At 41.3% G+C, this 22,040-nt stretch overlaps 2 protein-coding genes across 2 annotated transcripts; both read left to right on the top strand.

Annotated features, from left to right (window-relative positions):
- The first annotated feature begins 4,788 nt into the window (after positions 1-4,788).
- On the top strand, positions 4,789-5,748 carry LOC141571352 (olfactory receptor 13C7-like). The gene has a single exon (XM_074331584.1). It carries the CDS (start codon positions 4,789-4,791, stop codon positions 5,746-5,748), a length of 960 nt encoding a protein of 319 aa, XP_074187685.1.
- An 8,654-nt stretch (positions 5,749-14,402) lies between these two features.
- LOC109446152 (olfactory receptor 2S2) lies at positions 14,403-15,328 on the top strand. The gene is given in 4 exon segments (XM_019729277.2): positions 14,403-14,427; positions 14,430-14,796; positions 14,798-15,054; positions 15,057-15,328. Coding segments are annotated over 4 exon segments (921 nt in total).
- Positions 15,329-22,040: the final 6,712 nt, after the last annotated feature.

Here is a 22,040-nt window from a genome sequence, read left to right as displayed (position 1 = left end):
CACCTGCTGAGAGGACAGTGATACCTCTTCTCCTGGCCACAGATGATTAGACTCTTGACAAAAACTGTATTCATCTTATTTTCTCTCCAAGGAATTTGAAATCTGGATGTAGAGACCCTTGTTAGTTGGCATAGGGCTCTTAAACAGAGAGGCCACATAAATCCAGGACTAATGTGGCCATGTGCCTTGTAAGACAGAGAAAAGTTGTCCACAGAGAGATGACAAATCAAATGCCTAAAGAGAACTATACCCATGTGAAAATCCAAGGGGTTAAGGAGAAGAAGGGAGACATCAGAGTGATAATGTTTTGAAGGCTGGACTAGTGGTCATTTCCATAGCAGATCTGATAGTAACAAATCCTAAGGCAGAAACTAGGAAAGCTGAGCAACACCAGATTTCCAGCACAGAAGAACTCACTGTATTCGGTCCCTCTGAGACCAGGGTAGAGAGGGATGCTGCTACAAGAAGGAGGATTAGGTGAAAGTATATTAAAAAACGCAATCCCTACACCGCATCCCTCATGATGTTGGTCAACTGTCCCTTACCTACCCCAACAAGAGGTTTATTCTCTGCAGAGGATAAAATAATGGCTCCCTGGACTGAGGAACAACAGGCACAGTTGAGAGCATGGGCATTGTATGCTTCCAGGGAGGAAAACAACTATCATTACAAAGGATCGAGAATTAGAGAGCCAGCAGCTTTGAGTCAGCAGCACAAATTCTGAAGGAAGATGATTTCCAATAAGTACCTACCACACTGTGAAGGTTAATTTTATGTGTCAACTTGACTGGGCCATAGGATGGCCAGATATTTGCTCAGGACGCTATTCAGGGTGTGTCTGTGAGGGTGTTTCCCGATGAGATGAACACATAAACTGGTCGATTGAGTAAAACAGATTGCCCTCCCCAATGTGGGTGGACCTTATCCAATCAGCTGAAGGCCTAAAAAAAGAACTCCTTTCTCCTGCCTACCTTTGAGCTGGGACATTGGTTTTCTCCCTGACATTCTTCCCTGTACTTGCCTTATCTTGACCATACACTGATAAAATTCCCTCTTCTCTCTCCATGCCTTGCTGTTTGGGTTAGCTGAGGACACTCATTTCACCTCACATTAATATTCTACTCTGACCTGTTCCTAAGCGTGGGAAATGGGCCATAGTGAGAGCTTAGCAGAAAACATAAAGCAACCCATTTCCTCTGGTGGTATTTGTGCCAGATACCTGGTTCCTGGCCACAGTACAGCTGCACCTGGCTTCTCCAGAAGGGCTAAAACTGTCTGCTTACATTCTCAAGTGAGTCTTCCACCAGAGAGTGGCCATTTTTCCCTTTACATAAAAAAAGCTAGATTTTGGGGCCGGCCGGGTGGCTCAGGCGGTTAGAGCTCCATGCTCCTAACTCCGAAGGCTGCTGGTTCGATTCCCACATGGGCCAGTGGGCTCTCAACCACAAGGTTGCCTGTTCAACTCCTCAAGTCCTGCAAGGGATTGTGGGCTCTGCCCCCTGCATCTAAGATTGAACAAGGCACCTTGAGCTGAGCTGCCGCTGAGCTCCCGGATGGCTCAGTTGGTTGGAGCCTGTCCTCTCAACCACAAGGTTGCCCGTTCGACTCCCACAAGGAATGGTGGGCTGTGCCCCCTGCAACTAGAAAACGGGAACTGGACCTGGAGCTGAGCTGCGCCCTCCACAACTAAGACTGAAAGGACAACAACTTGAAGCTGAACGGCACCCTCCACAACTAAGATTGAAAGGACAACAACTTGACTTGGAAAAAAAAAAGGCCTGGAAGTACACACTGTTCCCCAATAAAGTCCTGTTCCCCTTCCCCAATAAAATCTTAAAAAATAAATAAATAAATAAAAATAAAAATAAAAAAGCTAGATTTGTAATTGTTATTCAATTTTACAAAACAGAACATGCATTGTACACTGATACATTTGTAAATGGTAAAACTATGAGGGAAATCAAGAGAATGTATATTTGCTTTCTATTGCTGCATAACAAACTACCACAAAATTAGCTTTAAATAACATCTGATTATTACCTAACAGTTCTGTAAGTGAGAAGTCTGGGTGGGCTCGGAGAAAAAATCCACTTCTGAGCTTATTTAGATTGTTAGCATGATTCAGTTTGTTTGTTTGTTTGTTTGTTTGTTTGTTTGTTTTTGGTTGGGGGGGAGTTGTTGGCAGACTAAGGTTCTGGTTTCCTTGCTGGCTATTGGCAGGGGTCATTCTCAGCTTCTTGTGGCAGTTTTCTGGTCCTTGCTGTGGTTCCCTCCATCCTTAATTTCAGAAATGACATGTGGAATACTTCCCATTTTTGAATCTGACTTCTTTTGCTACTAGTCAGGGAAAACACTCTGCTTTTAAACAGCTAACCTGATTGGGTCTGGCCCAACTGACTTGGGACTTTAATTATATTGATAAAATCCCTTCATGGCAGCACCTAGGTTAGTGTTTGACTGAATCACCTGAGCACAGGGACATGGGGTGAGATGGGGATCGCTAAGTTCTTCCTAGAATAAAATGACTTCCATGAAAGTCAGAATAGTGGTCACTTCTGGAAGAGAGGGAAGAAGGGACTATAATTGAGGTGAGAAATAAAGGAGATTCTAAGGTACTGGAACATTCTAATTCTTAACCCGTTGTGGTACATGGTGTATATGTATTACTTTCCCTTAAATATTACACACATACTTTTTACATATTTCTATATGTATATATCACAGAAAGAAAAGAATCAATGCAAGGCATAATGACTTACGACCACGAATGTGGCATATATTTGATTCTAAGATTTTTAGAAGCCAATGCACATGGTAGACATGTCTGAAGGGAGTGGGAGGAATCACCCAAGTCTTATTTTCCTGACACTAGGCAGGCTCCTCTTGGACACCAAGAACATCTGTGGAATAAGATATCAACATATGTGCCACCCGTCAACCCTAGGCTTAGTAATGAGAAGGGGAAACTAGAATGTGGTTAAGAAACTATAGCATTCAGAAAACAGTGGTCCTGGGTTAAGATGTTTCCGTGCTGCCTGGGTGGTCACAGCTCTCAGTTTGGATCCTGGAAGTGGAGGTTACCAGATGCCAATGGTAAACCAGCCATGCTTTCACAGAAGCACAGATAAAAGATATTCATACACACACACACACACACACACACACACACACACACACACACGGAAGACTTCTAATAGGACATCGATTCTGTGATCAACAGGCCTTTTTCAAGTCCAATGCTGCATTGAAACTTTCCTGGCAGGAGCCCAGACCAGACTCATGCCCTCCCAATGCCCTTGTATGGGTTGGCCTGTGGTAGGAGCTCAGAATCTATTTGGTGGGATCCAGACAAGGGGGGACCATCTAGGTCACTTGCTTCTTTCCAACCCTAAGATCCTGAATTTGGAAATGGCCGAGGGTAATGAGCTACAAGGATTTGCGCAGTGTAGTGGGTTTCACAATCTAGTAGGTCTACCATGGGCTCTGGGTGAGAGATCTCATTGATTGGGAGTTGATGTGAATTCTGGCAAGAACAGAATGACCCTTCTTCACTGGTGCTTTCAATTACTCAGCAGAATGGGTACAAAGGGATGGAGGGGGAAGGAATTATTTCTGGAGGGACTTTAGAATAATTGGATCTTGGGGACATACTCCCAGATGTATAACGTATCTAAACTTTGTCACTTCAATTTATAAACTTTAAATTGCTTCCGGGACTAGTATAATCCCAATAGCTGGGTGGGATTTAAATGGCTTCATATATGCAATGGATGGTCCTTTGTGGATTGTACCCAAACACAGAACAAAGACAAGAAAACTTAGCTTTCAGGCTGTAACTTCTCTGGCTGCTACTTCACACTAGATTGGCTATTTTCAGCCTCTGGACTATTCCCAGACCACAGAGAAGTGATTTTCTTTATCAACTTGTTTACCAAAAAGGTAAGAGAACACTTTTAAAAGAATGTGTACACTCTTGTGGTCCCAGCCCCGTTGATGGCTTCATCTCTTGTGAGTAAATGGCATGGGGGGAACGTGAAGGAACCAGAAAAGGACATTTCAATGGTATGACAGAAAGTCCAAGAATGAGAAGTTCATGAGATCATTTAGTCCCTAGCATGGAATGCCTCTAAAAAGAATCTATTCCGAAGTGAGTATTAGGGAAATGAGGCCCAGAGAGGAAATGGGACTTAACAATTCCCACACATTGAGTGATGGGCAAAGGCCCGTTCTTCCGGTAGTAAGTGCTCTGAAGGAGTCCAGCAGGCAAGTAAGGGAACGAATGAATGAATGGCTCAGGGGCCTGTAGAATGTCAGACAAAACTATGAAAGAGGAAGAAAGTCATATACAAAAGTGCATGGAGAGGGGAATGGTTGGGAATTGATGATGAAGAAAACCAGTTACTTCCACCAGACCTATGCCCCAAAGGGAAAAAAACAAACGTACAAATGGAGTATAACAGTTCTCACAAAACTGATTAAAATGAATCAGTCACACATGGTATAACCTGAATTAAATGTGTGATGCCCATCTTGAATGTGATTAAGAATACTAAATCCAATCGGGTGACATTTTAAATATCTCTATGGGGTGGCCAACTATCACAAGTAGATTTTGATCAAATTCTCTGTGTTTTACTTAGAACAACACAGAGAATCACACACATTTCCAAAACTATTCTCTAGTTGTCCAGTGAGATGAATTTTCTCACTGGCTTTCTGGTCACATCAGGCATCAGAGAAGCATGCAGCTGGCTTCCTGAGTTCCGCAGGTGACAGAACATATACACCATGGACAGGTCCAATCGGACCACCCCTATGATGGGGTTCATTCTCCTGGGTCTCTCTGCCCAACCGAAGCTGGAGAAAACCTTCTTTGTGCTCATCCTGCTGATGTACCTGGTGATCCTGCTGGGAAACGGGGTCCTCCTCCTGGTGACCATCCTTGACTCCCGCCTGCACAAGCCCATGTACTTCTTCCTGGGGAACCTCTCCTTCCTGGACATCTGCTACACAACCTCCTCAGTCCCCCTCATTCTTGACAGCTTCCTGACCCCCAGGAAAACCATCTCCTTCTCAGCCTGTGCTGTGCAGATGTTTCTCTCCTTTGCCATGGGAGCCACAGAGTGTGTGCTCCTGAGCATGATGGCATTTGATCGCTATGTGGCCATCTGCAATCCCCTTAGGTACCCTGTGGTCATGAGCAAGGCTGCCTATGTGCCCATGGCTGCCAGCTCCTGGGCAGCTGGCATCACCAACTCTGTAGTTCAGACATCCCAGGCCATGAGGCTGCCCTTCTGTGGGGACAACGTCATCAACCACTTCACCTGTGAGATCCTGGCTGTCCTGAAGTTGGCCTGTGCTGACATCTCCATCAATGTGATCAGTATGGCGGCGGCCAATGTGATCTTCCTGGGCATCCCAGTTCTGTTCATCTCTTTCTCCTATGTGTTCATCATTGCTACCATCCTGAGGATCCCCTCAGCTGAGGGGAGGAAAAAGGCCTTCTCTACCTGCTCTGCCCACCTCACGGTCGTGGTCGTCTTCTATGGGACCATCCTCTTCATGTATGGGAAACCCAAATCCAAGGACCCACAAGGGGCAGACAAAGAGGACCTTTCAGACCAGCTCATTTCCCTTTTCTATGGGGTGGTGACCCCCATGCTCAACCCCATCATCTACAGCCTGAGGAACAAGGACGTGCAGGCCGCTGTGAGGAACCTGGTGAGTCAGAAACACTTCACCCAGTGATGGTGGAAGAGTCCTGATGGTTCTCTGCTCCCTGGTTGCTCTCACCTGAGAATCTTAGAGGATAAGATGAAGGGCCAACTTCATCAAAATTTACGTAGGTAAATCTGATTACAGAGAAAGGCTCTGTGTGAACAGGAAACATTTAATGGGATTTTTTCATCTCAGTCTACAAGCAGTTCTACAAAAGCATATTTCTGTTGGTAAAGCCTTATAGTTTTCTATCTCTGTGATGCATATGAAACAAACTGATGTCAAGGAGAAGTAACTGTTCAAGTTTTATTTTTTAATATGAAAAGCTCTAGTCTGTAGATCTGTAATTCAATTTCTCCTTGGCTTCTTCCTTTGAATATATTTGAATGGATCTTTACTTTTATGTTACCTTTCAACTCTTCCTTCTCCATGTTAAATAATAGTAATATTTATATCTTTATCCTCATTGTTTCTTTCTCCATATTGTCACATTAATTCTTAAAACTGTTCCCTGAATCGTTCTCTCCCTATATCTTAATCCCTTTCCTTTCTTAATCAAGGTCCCCACCAGAACATTATTCACACTATTGGAGCATAGAAAGAAGTGAGTAAGATGTGGCAAAACTGCTTAAAGGGTCAAAGGCTCAGCTTCTTGTCTTTTCCATTTTGAAACATTATTCATCTCTGGATTCTGTCCCTAGGTACACTGGCCTCCTGTGGGTCATCAAAGTAATGTGAAAACTGATATGTTTCAACAAAGATCAAATAAATTCTATTAACCACCTGACTTTTTTTGACCAAGCATGCCACCAAGTGGCGACTGACTATCACTTGCTTTCTACCTAAGAATCCCCAAAGCCACACAGAGATCAGAAGGAGGAGGTAATATTCACCAGGAGACATCTAAGAATCACTCACATGACTGGTGAGGAATTCCAAGCCAGCTCTCAATAGTAATCAATCTAAAAGTTCAGGGAAAAGAATGAGCAGGATGAAAAATCTCTGATATTTGATATGAACTTTTAATCCAATAGAGAGAAAACAAACTACCAACAAAAATAAACAGCCTTTGCTGGAAAAGAGTTATTGCAGGAAGATGGTAAAAATGTTAAAGAAAATTCTCAGTAATTGTCTCAATGAAATTCAAGAGGCTATTGAATCAGTAAAACAAGGACATTCTCTACAAAAAGCGGTTAGGAGAAAAGATGACTAGACGATAACATTTTCTTAGGGAAAAAAACTGTATTATTAATCAGATAAATTTCGGTAAAAATATTTAAAAGTAGGTAAGGCAAATCCTAAAATTGAATTTTAAAATTGAAAATAGCTTAAATTGCTCTCCTAGACTTCAGAGAAAAAAACACAACAAGATTTAAGTCATTTAGAAAAGATGAGAGTCATAGAAGATACAGCAGGGAGATCCATTATGGAAATCATGGGGTGGGGGGAACAGAGCATATGAAAGAAAAATAATAAACAGGAAAAAACATTCATTTCACTGAACATGTGTTTTAGATATTTTGTTCATAAAAGTTTCATCAATCACCTGGTAAGAACTGTGGCAGAAGACCTACCTATGGAGATCCAAGGATGAGTTTTGATATATGCTAAAACAATTCTATAGACTTTTCCACAGAAGAAAAGCAGATCACCTGACAGGGAATGAGAACCTGACTGCCATTGTCCTGCTTCTTTGCAGCCCTAAATGTAGAAGTCATTGGAACAAGGTTTACAGAGTGCTGACAAATGGCTTGTGAATCCGGAATTCTACACACAGCTGACTATTGCACAGACATGAGGGTTAAAAAAACACTCACTGTCATGTGAAAGCAGAGAAATCACACACCCCTATAATCTCTTTCTGGAAAAGAAATTTTATTTAGAAAGTTCTCTGCACAAGTAAATAATTGAAAGAATGTGATACACATGGTATGTAAGAGGCAGTAGAGAATAATGAAATGCATCTAAGACCAATACATTCTAATTATAATAATTCTGGATACCAAATTTGCAACGATTAATTCATAGAGGAATTATTAGAAAACTCATAGAGGTACACAGTGACAACAAAGCAATGGTATAACTCCAGTTACAATTGTAGATGACTTCATCAAACTGGGAGGTTGAATGCCTTAAAGCTGGTTCAATATTCAAGGATCAGTCAATGCAATCTACTATATTAATAGGCATCAAGGGAAGTTTATTAATAGACTTCACATCAAGTGAAGCAGGAAAAGCATCCATTCATGATAAAAATTTTCAGCATTGAATTGGAGGTCCCAGCCGTGCAGTAGGGCAAGAAAAAGAGACAGCAAGTCTAATATTTTTGAAAGAAGAAGAAAACTGTCATTATTCACAGATGTTATTATTGTCTACTATGTAGAAAATCTAAAATAATTTAGAAATATAAGTATTAAAAGGAGTTTAGCAAGTTCCCTAGACACTAAATCAATATACAAAAAAACTATTGTATTTTTATATCCCAGCAACAGATTATGAGATATTTTTAAAGATACTGAGAAATATAAATATGTATTTATATACAATATAAATACCACCATACAGGGTTAAATCTCGCAAAAAGAACTCCAAGATCTTTATGCATAAAATTATAAATTAAAAAATGAATAATAAAGAGAAAAATATTTCCCATTCATGGGTTGGAGAACTCAATATTACAGAGATATAAAAGTTCTTGGGAAGTCCCGAATTGATCTATAGATTCAATGTAATCCCAACTGTTAAATCCCAAAAAGAATTATTGTAGAATTTAAGAAGCTGGTTTAATAATTCATGTGAAAGAACAAAAGATCAAGAACAGCCATGACATATTTGAAGAAGTATTGGACAGGGATAAACAGATTTACCCTATAAGGAACCAAAACATAATATAAAGCAACATTAATTAGGGCGGTATAGCATTGACACAGGAATAGACAAAAAAGAAAAAATAATAGAAAAGAATGGAGATCTCAGAAATAGACCCATTCATGTTTAGAGACTTGACATATGACAGAGATGGAATAGCAGATCGGCGGAAAAAGGATAGGTTGAAAACACAACTACCGTAGGACAATCGGGAATACGTATGTGTGTAGCAGGAGGAATGTATAAAAATATTTATAGCAGCACTGAGCTGGAAAGCAACCTAATTATTCATCAAAACAGAATGTGTAAATAAACTGTGCTACATCATATAACGGAATTTAGCAATACAAATTAATGAATTTAGCTACACTCATAAACATGAATAAATGTCACCAACACGATGTTGAATGAAGAAACAAGTCAAAAAAAAACATTTACAAATGACGTGATTTACAGAGTTTCCAAAGAGGGAAACCTAAACTATACTGTTTAAGGATGCAAAAATGTTTCATAGGTGATAAAATTCAAGAAAAGCAAGGAAATAATTATAACTTAAATCAGGAGTGCGATAATCTCTGGGAGGAGAGAGAGGGGACTAGAAGTAGGAATGAATACCCAGGAAGCCTCAAACATACTTGGATTGTTCTGTTTCTGAAATTAGGTGATAATTACTTTATTATTCTTTAAATTCAAAATATTAATATGTGTTTTATATACTTTGATATGCATTTATATGTATGCATACTATATTTCACATTTTAAATGACTTTCAGTATCAAGTTTTAAATACAACAATGCAATGTCACTTTCTACCTATCAGATTGGCAAAGACCAAAAAGTCTTTGGACCAACATACTGTGTTGGCAGAGTGTGGGAAAACAGACCTTCTCAAACAGTAATAACAGGAATGTGTAAATTTGTCAGTATCAATCAAAATTACAAATGTACATAAAACACATACATTTTACCACATGCGCTAAATCATAAGTATGCAAGGGTATTTGTTGTAGCATTGATTGTGATAGCATAGGATTGTAAAATGTAAATGTCCATCAATATCAGATCAGTTAATTAAATGATGGTACATCCTTACAATGGAATATGTATATGCAGCCATTTAAAAGAATCAGGCAGCACTATATTTTTTTCCAAAAAAACTTTCTAAGGTACATTAAGTGACGAAGGCGAGATATTGAAACAGCGTGTATTTGTGTTAAATTTGTCTCCAAAATACTTGCTAGTATACGCATAGAACATCTCTGGGGGAAAAAAATAGCAGACAAGAAATTGCTAACATTGTTTGCCTCAAGGGAGAATTACTGAGTGACTGGAAATAGAGACTTAATTTTTATTATATTCTCATCTATACCTTTTAAATTTTGATCCAAGTGTAATACCTGCTACTAATGATGATGATGATTATAATAGTGATGATGATGACAGAGAGAGTCAGATGTGTTGAGACTGAAATCCCAGCTCTGCCATTCACAAAACAAGTGGTTTTTGGTAAATTGCTTAAGTTTTGAAAGTCGGTTACCTCAAATACAAAAATAGAGAGAAAACAATACAATCACCCAGTAGCTAGTCAATACACATGCATTGCGGGATTTCATTGAACTTGTGTCAGTGTTTGTTGCAGTGACTGGCACATGGGGGCAGCTCAGTGAACGCAGCTAATTCTGCTACTGTCATAGACATCTGTCCTGCCTCCCAACTCTGGAAATCTAGGACTTCAACTTAGGACAATTGCTCTGCCCCTGAAGTGAGCACTGGCTTCTCCGAGACCCCAAGGAAAGCTCAGGAGGAAACCGACATCTGCTGTGCACTCCTCCTCTCCTCCATTCAGCCAAGTCCCAGTCACTGCCTGTCGTTGGGAGGAAGCAATGTGATCCCTGGAGCCGCCAGCTATACCGAGGGCCTGCATCCCGTGCACACTTCACATTCCAGACATTACATTTCTTCTGGGATTGGCAGAGTCTCTGTTGGCATCTGTCGCTGCTGCTTGAGGACTCCCTTCACTGCTGGGGAAAAATGTACCCTTGGGACTTCTGGGCCTCAGACCATGATGACAGGTTCCCTACATGAAGAGTCTGTAGCTGAGATACCCAGGGCTCAGCTGACACAGCCGGAAGGAGGGACATGAGAGAAAGGCCTACAAGAGGCTCTTCCCATAAGGATTTAGGAGGAAAAAGAAGAGGGTCCCCAAGGTAAAAAGAAGTCAGGCAGGGGAGTGTCCGGGCCTTCCTCTGGCATCCAGATTCTGGTTTGGGGCTCAGTGAGACGTTGAGAATCATGTCTGGGATCAAGGGTCTCAGAGAAGTGGCCACAAGCAGAATGTGGGTGGGGAGAGCTGGGCTGTGGCCATGCCTTCTGCAGAGCAATTCCTGAAGATGGGCTTTCCTCCTTACCCCACCTGTGCTCCTGCAGCTGGTCCTGGAGCAGGGAGGAGCAGCTGACAGTAAGCTCCAGGGCTCGCCATCCACCAAGGCCCTGCCCTGACCTTGCTGCTCCATCCTCTCACGAAACACACATTCCAGAGCCTAGGCAGGATTTCCACCCCATCCTGCAGAACATTCTCATAAGAATGGGCCTTCCTTAGGGTCAGAGTCAGGGGGTGAGCAGACTCAAGCCCTGTCCGTCTAATTCCTAGTCTGTGGAAGTTTTTCTTACTTTCCTTCCATAAAGGTTAAGCTTTCCCCCCCTGAATACAAAGTAATTTGTGCCCATTGTATGAGAAAGTTTGATACTACTAAAGAAGTACAGAAAAGAATCCCTCCCCTATTGATTTTGCTATATCTTCCCAGTCACTTTTATCCACATATAGTATATCATTTACCTAACTGAGATCATAACTGTGTGTACAGTTTTGTATTCTTTTTCATTTATCATAGTAGTATATTAATATAGTGCAGAAATTATAAATGTAACTTTAATGTCTGCCTAATATCCCATTATATGAAATGGCATCATTTATTTAGACAATTATTAGACAGTTATTTTGTTTCCTATTTTCACCCACAAATATTGCTGTGATGAATGCCTTCACAAAGAATTATTGGCCCTCTACTCTCCTTGATTCTTTAGAATTTTTTCCCAGAGTTGAAACTTGTGAGTCAATGGTTATGCAGGTTTTTGGGGTTTTCCTTTTTCTAGGTAAGCTGCTCTCCAGAAAGGCTGTTTTAGAGTGTGTGGGGCTCTTTTGACTACACTGTGTTCCATTTATCAGTTGCCTGCTGGCTCTAGAAGGTAGGGATGAGACCACAAGCAAGGCCTGGCCCTTGTGACAAGCCAAGGTGACGTACCTGGCGTCCCTTCCTCCTTTTGTTTTCCCTGGCTCTTTGTTTTCGCCCATGCTGAGTCCTCTCTAGAGACACAGCCTCTTTCCTGCTGACCATTCCTTGATGGGAAACCAAGAATTCAGATCTCTCCAACACACCCCCCCCCCAAACGAGTGGGCTGCCACCTTCACCAAGGTCTGCTCCGTGACTGCTGGGACAGCACCATGGCATCCGTGACAGAGTTGGGATGCCCTGGGAAGCACCTGATTCAGCCTTCTTGTGATGCATGCGGGGAAACTGAGACCTAGGGAGGAGAAGGGACTTGCTCAAGTTACACAGAATAGACATGTCACAGGCTGGGGCCTGTCTCACAGGCCTGGACGCTGCACCGTCTTCCTGGCTGTTCAGTTCATTCTAATTGAACCAACTTTTTTATTCAGTAACTTTTACACTGTCGGCAGTGAGACTTCCATGGATGCACCTCTCATGTGGGTCAAATCCAATGCACATACTCATACACCACACTGTTCATGGGCAGAAGCTTCTTTGTACACGGATTTATCTGATAGGAGTGGACAGGATGGCTTCTCTAACAGTCACTATTGAGTCTTTTTTGTGATATTGACTGTAATGTTTTCTTTTCATTTTCTGGAGAAGCTGGGAAAGCCACTGGGAGGAATGTGAGATAAGCTGGGGCAGAAGTTCACAGGGGAGCACCCAGAGTGGGCCTGCACTGAGCAGACAGGAACACCCCCATGTGCTGTATTGAGGGACACAGTACATGAGGGTGATACAATGAACCCCTGACTGCATAATGGGGAGACCTCTCCTGGGTTAGATCAATCGTTCTCTGCTGGGCACAATTTTGCACCTCCCTTTTCTTCCTAGAAACATTTAGCAGTGTGTGGAGACATTTTTTTTTGTTACAACTCAGGGAGAAGGTGCTCGTGGCAGCTGGTGGGCAAAGGCCAGGGATGCTGCTAAATATCCTACAATGCAGAGGACAGCCCCACACAACAAAGAATTCTGCAGCCCAAAACGTTAACAGTGCCAAGGTTGAGAAACCTTGAATTCAATTGAGGGCAGGAGCTACAGTGCCTGACAACACATCTGACATAAATGAGTGAAGTCAGCGTGTACTGGACAGACAATGAGACAAGTCAGAGAATACACACACATTGAGCTGATATGGAGAGACAAAATCTTTTAAAGACTTGTGCACCACAATAGGCAGTTATTTAATGGAAAAAAGTCCAAATGGGGGCTTGCAATCCAACCCCAGCTTTACCATTCAATCCCACATAGCAAAATCATTAGCTCCTCTGAGTTTTGGTTACTTCATCTATAAAACTTGAACAAGAGTAACTTTTCCATGGGGTGTTTCAAAAATTATGGCACAGAGTAGATGCTCATTAATATCAACCCCTCATCTTACATCATCCACCCACTCCTACACACACACACACACACACACACACACACACACACACCAGCACCACCAGCACCACCACAGTTAAGAAGGAGCTATAGAAATATTATCAATGAGGACTCAGAATTTAGAGTCTGAGCAATTGCAGGTAAGAGACTAGAAATCCTCTACACAAAGGCATATAGATCTTCCTCTAATCTAGCCACTTGTGTGGAACACAAGAATGGGGTCAGAGAGCCAGAACACTACACAAGAATAAAATATAAATATAAAAGGACAAAGAAAAAAACATTCCTTAGTCACCCTTGGCTAAGAGTTTCACCAATATCTTAATGAGATGAATTAAAAGTTAATGCCATATACCCTACTATTTTATAATTGTGGTTAGTGTGGTTATTAATAATTGAGTTAACTGGTCAGTAAGCTGCATAGTTGTCATCACAGTGGGTTCAGTCACTCCAATTAATCCTTGTATTGATTTCATAAAGTTCATCCCCACATGGGGACCTCCCCATATATTGCTATCAATCCATATCTAAAAGAGGCAGATTCCAGTTCTGACGATGGTCGAGTCTGCGTGTCTGATGGCAGGCAGACTGAAGAAGTAATCCTCTTCATGACTGAACATTTTTCAAGGCTTATTTCTGTCTGGATGTGGATTAACACTTTTATACAAATTCCTTCCAAATGTAATCAAAATTTAAAGAGGCTTGAAAATTTGCTAGCTCTAAAGAGTTGAATTGGCTTGGGGATTTACCTCTCTAAGAAAGCTCAAATTAAATAAAATGTCTATACAATTGCATTAAAGAGAAATAATTCATAGCATTTTCCAGGTGTTCATCATAATGCAGAGGAAATGCCCTCCCTGACAGCGGATGAGCTCTGCTGTGTTCAAGGCCTATCTTTGTAAGCTCTGTTCCAGCTCCGACCATCTCTGCTCTAAGACTTAATGACACCTCTACTGTCTTTTTCAGTTATTTTTCTCTTACAGACACATATGCTCTCTTACTATGTAGCAGGGACTTGACTGTAAACCAAAGGCCTGGCACGTTTCTCAAGAAAGGCTGATGTGCTCATTTGTACTTTGTTGGTGACAGAGGGGAGATCATATGGAAAAAGCCAATCAGACCTCCCCAGAGTGGGGTTCATTCTCCTGGGTCTCTCTGCCCAACTGAAGCTGGAGAAAACCTTCTTTGTGCTCATCCTGCTGAAGTACCTGGTGATCCTGCTGGGAAACGGGGTCCTCATCCTGGTGACCATCCTTGACTCCCGCCTGCACACGCCCATGTACTTCTTCCTGGGGAACCTCTCCTTCATCTGCTACACAACCTCCTCAGTCCCCCTCGTTCTTGAGAGCTTCCTGACCCCCAGGAAAACCATCTCCTTCTCAGCCTGAGAAAACAAATGTTCCTCTTTTCCCATGGCAAGGATAGAGTGTGTGCTCCTGAGTGTGAGGGCATTTGATCGCTATGTGGCCATTTGCAATCCCATTAGGTACCCTGTGGTCAAAGGCTGCCTATGTGCCCATGGCTGCCAGCTCCTGGGCTATTGGTGGTGCTGCTTCTGTGGTATACACATCCATGACAATTCAGCTGCCCTTCTGTGGTGACAACGTCATCAACCACTTCACCTGTGAGATCCTGGCTGTCCTGAAGTTGGCCTGTGCTGACATCTCCATCAATGTGATCAGTATGGCGGTGGCCAATGTGATCTTCCTGGGCATCCCAGTTCTGTTCATCTCTTTCTCCTATGTGTTCATCATTGCTCAGCTGAGGGGAGGGAAAAGGCCTTTTTCACCTGCTCTGCCCACCTTACAGGTGTTGTCATCTTCTACGGAACTTTATTTTTCATGTATGGGAAGCCCAAGCCTAAGGACCCCATGGAGACAGACAAACAGGACTTTTCAGGGAAGCTCATCCTCCTCTTCTGTGGGGTGGTAACCCTCATGCTCAACCCCATCATCTATAGCCTGAGGAACAAGGATGCAAAAGCTGCTGTGAGGAAACTTGTGGCTCAGATACACTTCAACCAGTGATGTAGGAAGGGTCCTCTGTTGTTCTCACCCCGATGGAAAAAATGACTTTCAATCATTATAGCTTCCATTCAATAGCCAAGCCAAGTTAACTGGAATGGTCTGTCACCCCTAAGTCTGTTTTCAGGGAATGTTTAACTTTTCAGAGTGTATATACTGAACTTTGGCCATATGTCTGACAGCTTCAACAGATACCAGACAATAATACCCTAATTGAATGTATGAAGACATTCTGAACACATGCCAAAATCAAGGCGACAGGAACCATTAGAGAAAGTTAAACATCCCGTATTGTGTCTAAGCTCAGGGAAGTGAGACAGCTCTCACACTAACTTTGCCACCTCTATTGGACTCTCCAGGAGAGTCTGAGGAACACAAAAGAAACTTTCATTTTGGGCTTTTGTTTATTTAATTCAGTTTGCCCAGAGTGCTAAGAAGAAACAAGGACAAGTTCTCCACGTAGAGAGTTTTGGGTGAGAAGAATCTATTTTGATAAACTGAATTTCTTTTTAGCTATGAGAAAATTGAAGTTACTTTTTCTTAATGCATTGCATATTATGAAACACTGCTAGTAAATTAAATTCAAGAAGGGGTATAGTTTGAAATTGATATTCATCACTTATAGCGGCTCCCAATAGAAAAGCTGGTATTCTGTTAGCTAATAACTTACATTCTGAAAAGAAAAAAACAGATGATAGGAAAGATGAAAGGAAGGAAAGAAGGAAGGGAGGGAAGGAGGTAGGAAGGAAGGAAGGAGGGAGGGAGGGAGGGAGGGAGGGACGGAGGAAGAGAGGGAAGGAGAGAGAGAGGGAGAGGGGAAAGATGGGGTAGAGAGAGAGAGAAACAGAGAGAGAGTGTGAGAGAAAGAGAGAGAGAGAAGAAGGAGGGGGAGGAGGATGGATAAGAGAAGGGGAGGGGAGGGGAGGGGGGGAGGGGAGGGGAGGGGAGGGGAGAGGACAGATGAGAAGAGAAGGGAAGAGAAGACGGCTATGTCTGTTTGAAGACTTTGGGAGCTGAAGTTTGACAGGTTTCTTGCTCCAGGAATTCTCAGAGCCCTTAACATGCTAAAGTGCACTGTGAATGTTCAAGAGCTACAAAGTCTGTAGCATTTCCTGAACCTCCATAGATCACCCCAATAAAAATTGGGAAGCATTTTCTTACCTATGACCCTGAGCAAGTGGCTTAAGCTCTCTCAGTCTATTTCTTCACATTTTAAAACCTAACCACTTGATTTTACATTAGGTAAGATACTATAAATAAGTGTTTTTAAATGGTAAGGACAATAGAAATGCAAGCTATTCGTAGTAGCAGTAGTAGGAGTGCTGCACAGCGCAATGTGCCACGTCGAAAAAACGAGACATAGTTCCTGTCTAGAACAATAGACACGGAAGACAGATGAGCGATTCAGAGATGGCAGTGGTTGGACAGAAGCAGTTTTATGGCAAGTTATATTCTGAGACTATTGGAAGACTTGTTTAAAAACGGAATTTAGAAAGTGAATCCAATTTTGAGAATAGATCTTGAAAATTTTTGCTTCAAGTGATATTTAGATTTTCTTATATTTATTAAAAGTGAATTACATAAGATAAGGATGTACATTTTGTTAATAAAATTTCACCTTCTTGTGTTAGTCACGTTCCTGATTTCTACTTTGCACCAGTAAAGAAACAATTTTGCTATCGCAAACACACAAGAGTGACATCTAGCGGGCATTCAAGCAAACTTCACACACTTACAGAACCACGCATATCGTTGTTACCTTAGAAGAGGCTTCCCAGGTCTCCTTCAACCCTATCTGCAGGACACAAGAGTTCCTCTCCAGTATCCCTGACCATAGTCATTCAGCATCTGCTTGGACACCTCCAATGACAAAGAATTCAATACTTCCAGATTCTAGCTGTTTCATTCAACCCAATTAGCAAATTCTTCCTTGAATTATGCTAAAATATACCCTGCCATAACTTTACCTCCCAGTTCTAAGTCAGCTTTGTCCCTCTACATAAAATGCACCTCTTCTCCTTCTTTCTGATATATGAAGATAGTTCTTCTGGTCGCTTGAGTCTATTCCCCTCCAGCCTAAACAGACCCAGTCCTTCCCCCTGAGCTAAAATCACCCAACATTATCCAACTGGCAGGTACTGAACTGTGTCTAGAGCATTATCTAGTTTATTTCAGCAATAGGAAGAATGTGTTGTTTCTAAAAATACCTTAGGAAGAACAACGAGATTGCTAAGCTAACTCTATTTCCCCAAGTAACTAAGATCAGACTGGTATAGAGAAACGCCTCTGAACAAGCCCACCTCCTTGATAGGCTGTCCTCTGCTCACGTTTTTTCCCTCTGAGTAATGGCAGCCACATCCTTTTATATTACAAATTACATGATCCTAATTTAATTGTTAAATTAAAAATTACATAAATTGTTTTCTCTAGAAACAATAGCTACCTCCACTCCCACCTGCCAAACTTCACATTCCTTCCCCTTCAAAGTCAGTCACGTTTCTCCTGGCTTATGCTTTCAACAAGAACAAGCTACACTGAAAGGAACAAGAAGAGGCAAGTCTGAGGAAATTTTTCATTGACCTAGGTCATCAGTCTTTCTGGAAAACTATTGCTATCCATACAATATGAGAACCCATTCCTAAAATCCCCCAAATGAACATGATCAGAATGGATAAACTCTTTGGGGGGGGGGGCAGGAATACGGTCATGTTTTTACACTTATTCAAACAAATGTATTATTTCAACTTCACAGTTCTGGTTCAGTGATTTTTTGGGGTTTTATTCTAATGACCAAATCCCCAATGAAATCTTTAAGCTGAAACTCCAAAGACAAAGTGGATCTGCTCTGCTGGAAGCAGGGCAGGGGTGGGGGCAGAATGGTGGCAGGAGATGGTGGAAGAAGTAGGGTTCTACCTGCTCAGACTGACCTTCACCTCCATCCCCCAGGGGGTCCCCAATTCAGAGGCACCATCCAACTCAAGTAGGATCCATACCACTGGTGCCAAGAAAATCAGAAATTTTATAAGAATATTTTTGCTCCACTCTCAGAAATAAATTTGAGAATCTCAGGGAAAAAATATATTCTAAGAAAAAAATAAATTACCTGATTAACCATAAAAAAGACAACCCCAAAACACTAATCACCTAAAAAGAAGTTGAGAAATTGTCAGAGTTATCACTTTAAGATGTTACAGGCCCAGATAGATTCACAGATGAATATTATTAAATATTCAGGGGATAAAAGATTTTAATTCTGTTTAAATTATTGCAGAGCATACAGTGAGAAAGATATCTTCCAAATTCCTTTAACCAAACTAGCATAACATTGAGGCCAAAACGTGAAAAACATGACAAAGGAAGTACAAAGAAGAAAACCAGAGACTCATTTCACTTATATATGAATGTATGTATGTGTGTACACATATAATGGAATTCAGCAACACATTAAAAGAATAATATACCATATGCAAATGGGTTTACTTCAAAAACGTAAAGGTGGAACAATTTAAGGATAGCTACTGGAATAATTCACCACATTCATAGGTCAAGGGAGGAAAAAAGTGATCATTTCAATAGATTTCCCAAAATTATTTGAAAAAGCTCAAAATCAATTTCTGAGTTTTAGAAAACTTCTAATAAAATAGGAATGGGTGTGTCCTTTTTCAACAAAATTAACTCTATGTCTCTAATTAAAAAGAGTCTGCATCATGCCTAACGATGAATCAGTAAATCAAAATTGTTTTGAATCAGTAAATCAAAATTGTTTTGGAAATACCAACCATTGAATTAAAGAACAAAAAGAAATATGAAATGAAAATAGAAGAAAGTATGGAATACTAGTAATTTTATACCTGGACAAAACAGGAAAATCAATTGAAAAGCAATTTTTTTTTTTAAAAAAAAAGAAGAATTCAACAAAGAAGTTTGTTATGAAATTAACATACAAAAATCAATTCATACAAACAGTAACCAGGAGAAAATATAATGGGGGGGAAGAACTCATCTATATTAGCAATGAATTAGGGAGGAAATACCTAAAAATAAAGTTAAGTATCCACAATACTTAAATGTTTCTTACATCAGTTAGTTCCAATGTCCTGCCTCTTTCCACATTCTCAGAATTAGGCTCATTATTCTGGGTCTCAGTTCCATAAGGCTTTCCCCTAAACATCAAGATAAATTCCAGAGGAATCAAATATTAAAATATTAAAACATAAAATCTTAAAAGTTCTAGATGGGAGGGAAAGGTGAGGAAGCTTCTGAAAAACACGGCAGTTTATTCTGTAGAATCCATGATGCTTCACGACCCAGCCCCCATCCAGCTACTGTATTCTCCTAAAACAATCAGCTGCTGAGGCTCCAAGGGCATGGGCAATGCCATGGCTCAGTTAGGGCCCTAAAACATGGACCTGGTGCAGGAATTTTACTCCTCTGTGCAAGGAGATCCGGCCACAAGCATCAGAGTCTTGGGGCAGGAAAGAGAAGGAACACAGGTAGCTCAAGAGTCAGGTTGGCTGATTCCGTGGCCACACAGGGGCAGGACTGTGGCTTCCGTGTCAGAGTTGCTGGAAGAGCTGGGGGGTGGGGCTGGGGGTGGGGGTATTTCTGGTCCTCAGCAGGAGATGCTCCAGATTTTACTAGCCTTTGCAACTCAGGGCCTATTAAAGGATTCTCAACTGGCCAGTGTCTCACACCCTAATCCACACAGAGCCTGCCCCACTCTTAGGATAGTGGCTGCCAGAAGGGCACCAGCAGCTAGACAGAAGAGCAAACAGAACCCAGGAAAACAAGTGTCCTAATGTCATTGAACTGATAGAGGAACAAAAACATGCCAAGAGCACTCCAAGAGGTTCAAGTCCAACACAAAAACATATTTCTGATAAGATGGCAGATTGAACACTTGTACACAGTGTAGTTTGGAAGAAAATACATGATATGATGCAACTGGAGGAGAACACAAGGTCAGAGGAAAGTTGGGGGGAGGGGTGAATAAGAAAGACTTGAAAGTAATCAGAGAAGGAAATGCCAGGATTTGGATCCAAGCTGTCTAACTCCGAAGCCCAGGCTGTTTCAGCTCTAGCAGCACTTAGCTAGGTTTCCAGTGGGGCCCAGAGATAGGTAAGAATGAGAACAGATCCAGCCAGTATTGAAGAGATTTTAGGGGAAAAATGGGGAGACAGCAAGCTCCTGTTCTTTCTCCTGGAGAGGATTTCACTGCCCAGCATGACTCGATTCCTTCTTTAACAAAACAGAGGCTGACTCTGGCAGGCCTCAATCCTCTTTCTTCAGAAGTCACCATGTAAATGCTGCTTCAGAAAATCCCACGGTAGCTGCATGGAAGCATTCAAACTTTCAGCCCATATATCCACCCTGTCCATCAAGTCTGGCTGAAAGAAAGCATAGCCAGTTTATGTCCAGGGCCTTGGCAAAAAGGTTAGGGTGTGGCAAAAGCTTGTCTGCAGTCTTCTGGCTCTCACCTCGCTTCATAAGGATTAGCTCACTGTTACCAAGTGTGGACCCCTATAAAGACTTGTTTTGCTGCCTCTTCCTGACCTCTCTGTTCTCAGCTACACACTTAAACCCCACATAATGTCGGTTCAGTAATGACTTGCCACCCTTATGGCTTTGAAAGATTAAGCCACTTTTCAGACCATGACTCCTTTTTTTAAATTCTGTATAATAATGTTTTCACCCAATGACATATGCTACCTCCTCTACCCACATTTACAATCCAGATTTAGTTTTAGTGGTCCATAAATCTAAAGTACCTCACTGGTCTCTCACAAACGCTCATTTCTAAGGGAACACAAAATTCTCACCTGAAGTCTCAGGGGACTTCACCTTCCTGGACTGTAACAGGGATACTTGGGGGCCAACTTCTGTTTCTTCAGGTTAATTACAAGCTTCAGCATCTGAGTAACAAGAACTTGGAAAGTCTGAGCCCTCCAAAACTGTCTCTGGTTGGCCACACCTTAGGATCAGACTTGTGGGACAGGCAGATGCTGTGTTACAACAGTGAATGTAAGGGAACGGTCACGTCCTATAGGCATCTAGATTGGATGACCTTGAGACTTCCTCAGCATTTATAGCCTTGCTGTTTTTTATCAAAGCTGTTGGCATACGTTGCTTGTGGGGTTTGCTTTTAAACGTTCCCAACTGAATGGGCATACATTTTTAATAGCCACAATTATCCTTGTTTAAGTTATTTTGAGGCAGTAACTTTATAGTTTTATGGCATGTTTTTAGTTTAACTGATAGGACTTCAGGCTCTAGATTGTTTATTAAAAAAAAAAAATTGACCACCAGGGTTTCAGATACATAATAAGAGAGCCACTTTCTTTTCTGGCCAAATTTTTCAGACAATTTAAAGGAAAACTTTTTAATTCTGTGGGTTAATTATATTGGAAACTGAGGCTAAGGAGGTTATTCATTCTCCAAGTTATTTCAGTTTGTTTGTTTGTTTTTATATTGAGATTTCCAACCCACAGGAGAAAATTTGATATTTTAAAACTATTTTGCACCTTGCTAAAATCTTCAAAGTCAGAGGAAAAAAAAAAAAAAAATCCTTTTTTTTTTTTTAACAAGAGCAACTATTTATTGAACAATTACTTTGTCTTGGGCACTGAACAAAGGAGTATGTGTGCATATGTAGGTATGTGTAAAATTTGTAATAATATATTAACTATTTATATATTTATAAATATATAAGTCATCT

The sequence above is a fragment of the Rhinolophus sinicus genome, linkage group LG04 (assembly GCF_036562045.2).
Source record: "Rhinolophus sinicus isolate RSC01 linkage group LG04, ASM3656204v1, whole genome shotgun sequence".
NCBI classification, from domain to species: domain Eukaryota; kingdom Metazoa; phylum Chordata; class Mammalia; order Chiroptera; family Rhinolophidae; genus Rhinolophus; species Rhinolophus sinicus.
Note: the sequence above shows the minus strand (reverse complement) of the source record. Positions and strands in the feature narration are given on the sequence as shown.